The sequence below is a fragment of the Podarcis filfolensis genome, assembly GCF_964270895.1.
Source record: "Podarcis filfolensis genome assembly, chromosome: 3".
Taxonomy (NCBI): Eukaryota; Metazoa; Chordata; class Lepidosauria; order Squamata; family Lacertidae; genus Podarcis; species Podarcis filfolensis.
In genome coordinates this window covers 8,960,454-8,968,172 of record NC_139606.1, presented here as the reverse complement: position 1 = coordinate 8,968,172, position 7,719 = coordinate 8,960,454, and the positions used below count along the sequence as shown (strand labels likewise).

Here is a 7,719-nt window from a genome sequence, read left to right as displayed (position 1 = left end):
AATTCTGTGTCCATGGCAGCTGTCTACCAACTCCACCTGGTACGCAGGCTGAGACCCTATCTGCCTGCGGACTGTCTCGCCAGAGTGGTGCATGCTCTAGTTATCTCCCGCTTGGACTACTGCAACACGCTCTACGTGGGGCTACCTTTGAAGGTGACCCGGAAACTACAACTAATCCAGAATGCGGCAGCTAGACTGATGACTGGGAGTGGCCTCCGAGACCACATAACACCGGTCTTGAAAGATCTACATTGGTTCCCAGTACGTTTCAGAGCACAATTCAAAGTGTTGGTGCCGACCTTTAAAGCCCTAAATGGCCTCGGCCCCATAGACCTGAAGGAGCGTCTCCACCCCCATCGTTCTGCCTGGACGCTGAGGTCCGGCTCCAAGGGCCTTCTGGCGGTTCCCTCACTGCGAGAAGCAAAGCTACAGGGAACCAGGAGGAGGGCCTTCTCGGTAGTGGCACCCACCCTGTGGAACACCCTCCCACCAGATGTCAAAAAGATAAACAACTACCTGACATTTAGAAGACATCTGAAGGCAGGCCTATTTAGGGAAGTTTTTAATGTGTGACATTTTAATGTATTTTTAATCTTTGTTGGAAGCTGTCCAGAGTCAGATGGGTGGGATACAAATAATAAATTATTATTATTATTATTATTATTATTATTATTATTATTATTATTATTATTATTATCATCTTCTCACCTGAGGAACTGCCTGACAAACAGCCAAGGAGGAGCCCACAGAACATAGTTTGAAAAACAGTTTGAGCTAGATGAGTTTTTGGGGAATAAAACCTTTCTACACAATCCACCGTTCAGTCCCCTTTACTCTCAGGTTCCAGCTGGAAGATCAAAATCAAGTGTTGGACTAACCAAAGAATGTTTTTTAACAACGGAACTACGGACAAAAACCAGAAAGTTGGAACTGGCTTCGAAAATACACAGGAAAAAGACAACAGTTAAAGAAAGCATCTTGTACATTTTGAGTAAAATCTTTTTTCACAGGAAGTTGCCTTTCCAAATAAGAAAAAGACTAGGATACACTCGCCCTCTTAATACTCACATTCTAAAAATATTTCTATTGACGTGACTAAGGCAGCAGACTTGCTCAAACCAACTCCATGCGCTGGCTGAACTCCTTTGTAAAGACCATTTACCCTTCAGAGAGTTGTTTTGAAATGTGAGGCTCTTCTTTGCACCGCCGACGACTGCACGGACACCTTAAACCTGCTTCTTATGGCGATTTCCAGAAATAAAACACACCATCAACTGCACATACGAAGCTAGTCTTCGCTCTGTAATGAGCGCATGGGCTTACTCGCCACCTAAGGGACTGCACAAAGCCAAAAGGTTTGTTCAGTAGTTTATTCTGCGCAACGTCCCCAAATGTACCAGCGAACGTCTCAGCAAGGCTAGGGTAAAGTCTTCATTTCAGCTGCTGGGCCAGGCTATTTATAGAGCCGAGGACTTCCTTAAAATAGCCGTCGTCTTCTCCTTCCTTTTGTTCGTCCGCCGCCAGCACTTCGTATTCTTGGCGAAGGAGGCTCAATGTATGGCTGAGGCTGTGATCTGCTTTGTAGCTGTCCCTGCAGGAAGCTAGCAGCACATGCACGGTCTTCAAAACCTTCTCCCTGGCATCGTGCTCTGGCATCCTCAGAAGGTTAGGAATTATCCCACACCAGCCTTGTTCGACAATGGCTGGGAGCAAGATCACTTGGCTGTACTGCTGGGCTCTCTCCCGGAACTGGTCGTCGTCATCCGGCGAGTCCTTGAGCGACAGCTGCGATAAAGTTCCTTAAAATTATTATCCTGCACTTTCATTTATTTGATTTTATTTTGGTAATAACTTTTTATTAATTTTTCAAAAGCTTAACATATATAGTAAGGTAAAGGGACCCCTGACCAATAGGTCCAGTTGCGGCCGACTCTGGGATTGCGGCGGTCATCTCGCTTTATTGGCCGAGGGAGCCAGCGTACAGTCATGTGGCCAGCATGACTAAGCCGCTTCTGGCGAACCAGAGCAGTGCACGGAAACGCCGTTTACCTTTCCGCCAGAGTGGTACCTATTTATCTACTTGCACTTTGACGTGCTTTCGAACTGCTAGGTTGGCAGGAGCTGGGACTGAGCAACAGGAGCTCACCCCGTCGTGGGGATTCAAACCGCCGACCTTCTGATCAGCAAGTCCTAGGCTCTGTGGTTTAACCCACAGCGCCACCCTTGTCCCAAGTATAACGTATATACTTCAATACATAAATCCTTCTTCCAACTTCCCATCCCATTTTCCGTGGTGTTTTAATTTCTCTTCCCACCCCCCTTTTGCACAATATCTTCAATGCTGTATTCTCTCATTCCTTCTGTTGCTCATATGTCAAATTCTGCTCATGAATTTGTCATATTTACCGTATTTTTCGCTCCATAAGACACACTTTTTTCCTTCTAAAAAGTAAGGGGAAATGTCTGTGCGTCCTATGAAGCGAATGCGTGTTCCCTGGAGCCCAATTGCCCAGGGGTGAAAAGCAGATTGTGCTTTTTTTTTTTTAGAAAGAGGGAATGGGGTGTTGAAACAAAGCCGCTTAGCAGCTGATCAGCAAGTGATCAGGAGGGGAGATAAGGGACTCTAGCGATAAAGGAGGCTGCCAGAGCATGAACCATAAAAATCATAAATCCACTGTTTCGTTCAGAATATTTTTTTCTTGTTTTCCTCCTCTAAAAACTAGGTGTGTCTTATGGTCAAAAATACGGTATATATTTCTTTAAACAGTCCAAAAAAAGCTTCCATTCTTCAACAAAGCAGTCATCGTCAAGTTCTCTTATTTATTTCAACCACCTTGGACGCTGCTTCGCTTTGCAAATGTGCTAGCAGTTTTATCACCGGGCCTTTTGCTCTTTTGAAATCCAATTTGCAAACATCCACGATGTGGATGCCTAGTCTCCTGTAACCCTTAAAGGAAAGGAAAGGAAAGGAGAAGCTCCTCTAAGGATTGAAATCAACCAGACCAGAAGCTGGCTGCAACCTGGGCTGCATCTAGACACATTAAAGAAGCGTTTCAGTTAAACGCGTTGTAAACTTTGCATGAGAAATCGGGTTGAGAAATCTTTGCATGAGAATTCGGGAACTCCACAGCGCCATCTGGTGTCACAGTGCTATAATGCATATACAACGCATATAAAGCGCTTTTTCTTTGCTAGTGTAGGTGAGTCCCTAGTCTATTTCATCCTTCTGTTGCTTCCACGAGGAAGCGGAGGCAGTTACCGTATTTTTCGCTCCATAAGACACACTTTTTTCCTCTTAAAACCTAAGGGGAAATGTCTGTGCGTCTTATGGAGCGAATGTGTGGTCCCTGGGGCTGGGAGGGGGGGCCCGGGCTTCCCTCGCCAGCCCCACAAGCTCGGGGAGCAGTGGAAAGGCTGAACACAGCTTTCCGGTTCCCCAGGGCTGGCTGTGAGGGAAGCTCGGCTTTCCCCACCGCCAGCCCCACAAGCCTTTCCGTTGCTCCCCAACCTGCTCTTTGGGTCGAGCAGCTCTGGGGTAGCCCGCGAAGCCTCCGCAGGGCAGCGGGGAGCCTTCATCCCGCTGCTCTGCGGAGGCTTCGCGCGGCTATCCCTGGCTTTTGCGGGAGGTGGGGGAAGGGACAGAGTGAGGCTCTCTCACTTCCTCCACCTCCTGCAAAAGCCCCCAAGAGCTGCATTTTTTTTTCTTGAATTCCCCCCCCCCCCAAAAAAAGTAGGTGCGCCTTATAGAGCGAAAAATACGGTAGGTGTGAAGAAAAAGGAGGAAACAGGCTTTTCCCACACAGGGAGCTCACCCCAATCGCCCCCAAAAACCATTATGCTGTACAATTATCAAGCTCCCCCTGCTAGATCAGGGCTACCGCAGTGGTAGTCAAAGGGGAAATTGCTCTTCTTCTTCCACAGGAAGAATCAACGTGGACGCAGCCCAGAAGCTGAGCTCCAGCGGCAAGACTCATGGATTGGCACAGCCAGCCGGCCAGCCATGTGCAGTAAAAGGGTTGCTTATAGCACGGTGCTGCGAGACACAAAACTCAGGGAGTTGGGGTGCTGTATTTATTTTTTTTAAGCATTCCTGCACTTTTTTTTTTTTAACTTGGCAGCCTCCTGTGGTAATTGCTATATATGTGCTTCATTAATTAGATCTTAATCGCAAGGATCTCCTAGCTACTATATTATCATTAAGGAAGATTGCTCTTCTCAACCCATCGAAACAGAGTCAAATCAGCCAAATTATAGGGGAACGCGCCCTGGGAACATGCCATGCTCCCCCGCATCTTGGGCTGCGCTAAAGACTCCTTGAGATGCCTCGCTGTAACCTGCACGTTGGGAATAGCCCAACGCAGGCAGCACGCCACAGTCGTGTTTGCAGCAGCAGCAGAAAACAGGATGCTAGATCATGAAATGGGTGCATAAGCCAAAAGGACAAGCAGAACAGAAGCAATGCATTCTGCAAAGCCAGGTGGCCATTCAGGCCCGAGAGACTCGAGGTGTGGCGAAAGTGGACTCACTCAGATGCCTTTTGCAAGACTTGCGAACTCTGTCACCCAACCCCACCCTTCTGGCCTTTACTCTACTTGCTATTTCATGAATTTGATGCACAGAAGTGCAAGGCGAAGCTCTACCTCTCTATCAAATCAGAACCGGTGAAGGCGGTGAAGGTCCTGGAGGAGGTGGGAGGATGGATGGCAGCTAACAGATTGAGGTTGAATCCTGACAAGACAGAAGTACTGTTTTGGGGGGACAGGGGGCAGGTGGGTGTCGGGGCCTTCTCGGTGGTGACGCCCGCCCTGCTGGATGCCCTCCCACCAGATGTCAAGGAAATAAACAACTATCTGGCTTTTAGAAGACATCTGAAGGCAGCCCTGTTTAGGGAAGCTTTTAATGTTTGGTGTTTTGTTCTGTTTTTAGTCCTCTGTTGGGAGCTGACCAGAGTGGCTGGGGAAACCGAGACAGATGGGCAGGGTATAAATAAAATTATTATTACAGTGGTACCTCAGGATGCGGGCGGGATCCATTCCGGAGCCGTGCTCGCATCCTGAATAGAACATAAGACGCGACGGCACGACAGCATGTGTGTGGGTTGTGTTTTGCCGCTTCCATGCATGTGTGTGACACGCATGCGCTCTGTTACTTCTGGGTTGCTGTGGAGTGCAACCCAAAAGCGCTCAACCTGAAGCACATTCAACCTGAGGTATGACTGTATTATTATTATTATTATTATTATTATTATTATTATTAAGCCAATGGCTTTTGAGGAAGTACGTCGTGCCCAAGCTGGGTGTCCATCAATATGCAGATGATACCCAGCTCTACCTCTCTTTCAAATCAGAACCAGTGAAGGCGGTGAAGGTCCTGTGTGAGTGCCTGGAGGCAGTTGGAGGATGGATGGCGGCTAATGGATTGAGGTTGAATCCTGACAAGACAGAAGTACTGTTTTTGGGGGATAGGGGGCGGGCTGGTGTGGAGGACTCCCTGGTCCTGAATAGGGTAACTGTGCCCCTGAAGGACCAGGTGCGCAGCCTGGGAGCCATTTTGGACTCACAGCTGTCCATGGAGGCGCAGGTCAATTCTGTGTCCAGGGCAGCTGTCTACCAGCTCCACCTGGTACGCAGGCTGAGACCCTACCTGCCCGCGGACTGTCTCGCCAGAGTGGTGCATGCTCTGGTTATCTCCCGCTTGGACTACTGCAATGCGCTCTACGTGGGGCTACCTTTGAAGGTGACTCGGAAACTACAACTAATCCAGAATGTGGCAGCTAGACTGGTGACTGGGGGCGGCCGCCGAGACCACATAACACCGGTCTTGAAAGACCTACATTGGCTCCCAGTACGTTTCCGAGCACAATTCAAAGTGCTGGTGTTGACCTTTAAAGCCCTAAACGGCCTCGGCCCAGTATACCTGAAGGAGCGTCTCCACCCCCATCGTTCTGCCCGGATGCTGAGGTCCAGCGCCGAGGGCCTTCTGGCGGTTCCCTCATTGCGAGAAGCAAAGCTACAGGGAACCAGGCAGAGGGCCTTCTCGGTAGTGGCGCCTGCCCTGTGGAACGCCCTCCCATTGGATGTCAAAGCGATAAATAACTACCTGACATTCAGAAGACATCTTAAGGCAGCCCTGTTCAGGGAAGTTTTTAATCTGTGATATTTTCGTGTATTTTTGGTTTTCTATGGAAGCCGCCCAGAGTGGCTGGGGAAACCCAGCCAGATGGGCGGGGTACAAATAATAAATTATTATTATTATTATTATTATTATCTGCAATGGGTTAAACAACATAGGCAGGTTCAACTGCACCTTGAGATGCAGTCTTCATCTCCTTCCATCATCAGCTGAGGAACTGGATGAAACTTCCAGCACGTGATATCAGCCATGCACTAAATTAGGAGTGGAGAACCTTCTGTCCTCCATAAGTCATTGCTCTACAGCTGATCTCCCATCGTTCTGATGCACCATGCTGGCCAAGGGCAATGCAGGTTGGGAAGTCGAACCTCATATTTTGGAGGGCCACAGGGTTCCCCCATCTGTCCACTAAACAAACCTATGTACAAAAATGTCACACTAGGTAAAGGTAAAGGGACCCCTGACCATTAGGTCCAGTCGTGGCCGACTCTAGGGTTGCAGGGCTCATCTCGCTTTATTGGCTGAGGAAGCTGGTGTACAGCTTCTGGGTCATGTGGCCAGCATGACTAAGCCGCTTCTGGCAAACCAGAGCAGTGCACAGAAATGCCGTTTACCTTCCTGCCGTAGTGGTACCTATTTATCTACTCGCACTTTGAGCTGCTTTCGAACTGCTAGGTTGGCAGGAGCAGGGACTGAGCAACAGGAGCTCAACCCGTTGCGGGGATTCGAACCGCCGACCTTCTGATTGGCAAGTCCTAGGCTCTGTGGTTTAACGCACAGCGCCACCCGTGTCCCTAAATGTCACACTACTGAGTTCTAGAAAAAGGAAATATTCAATAAACAGAATAATGCATTCGGAGGATGGCCTCTAATTTGTAACTTGCAGCATCGCGGCATGCCAAACACGATTGTCCACGGCTTTTTCAAAGTTTTCCCTGTAAAGAGATTCTGGGCAATGATGAGTCATCGATATAGAGCAAGATAATTGCCTTTTCCAGAGGAGACACACAAGGTTTGAGCAAGCAGATTCAGCGCTGCAACTCTGGAAGACTTAGTTTGAATTTCTGTCTTTGGACGAATTAGCCAGGCAGCGGGAAGCCAACCACCTTCTCGCAGGGGGAAAGTGATAATGCCTTAACTTGCAGGATTCCTATAAGGGATGTTAGGTGAATCATTTTGAAAATGGATGAGAGCTGGGGAGACTCTAGCAAGTTGCCACCTGATGCCGTCGTGGTGTCAGTGACTGACAGGTGAACAGCCACCTGCCAATAGAAGGAGGTCACACTTATTCGGCTCCACCGTTCCAGTTCTTCTACTCCTGTAGTGATGAAAATACAGCTCCCATTCTCTCTCTCTCTTCCCCCACCCCCCTGCTAAAAGGAGGGCTTGGATGAATTTCTCCTTCCAGGGACACCTGACTCGTCCCTGCTATTATTGTATTTTAGTGTTCTGTTGGGAGCCGCCCAGAGTGGCTGGGGAAACCCAGCCAGATGGGCGGGGTATAAATAAATACCCGGGGACCGCCTCTCCTGGTATGCCCCACGGAGAGCCTCAAGGTCCATAAATAGCAACACCCTAGTGGTCCCA

The 7,719-nt window shown here is 48.8% G+C and overlaps 1 protein-coding gene across 2 annotated transcripts in view; it reads right to left on the bottom strand.

Annotated features, from left to right (window-relative positions):
• Nucleotides 1-1,356: 1,356 nt before the first annotated feature.
• The window catches only part of SIL1 (SIL1 nucleotide exchange factor), a 60,626-nt gene continuing 54,263 nt past the window's right edge, over nucleotides 1,357-7,719 (bottom strand). For both annotated transcript variants that reach the window (XM_083606608.1, XM_083606609.1), the window contains one exon: nucleotides 1,357-1,785. In XM_083606608.1, the coding sequence (XP_083462734.1) occupies nucleotides 1,432-1,785 (354 nt within the window). In that variant the 3' untranslated portion in view covers nucleotides 1,357-1,431. The remainder of the gene's footprint in view (nucleotides 1,786-7,719) is intronic.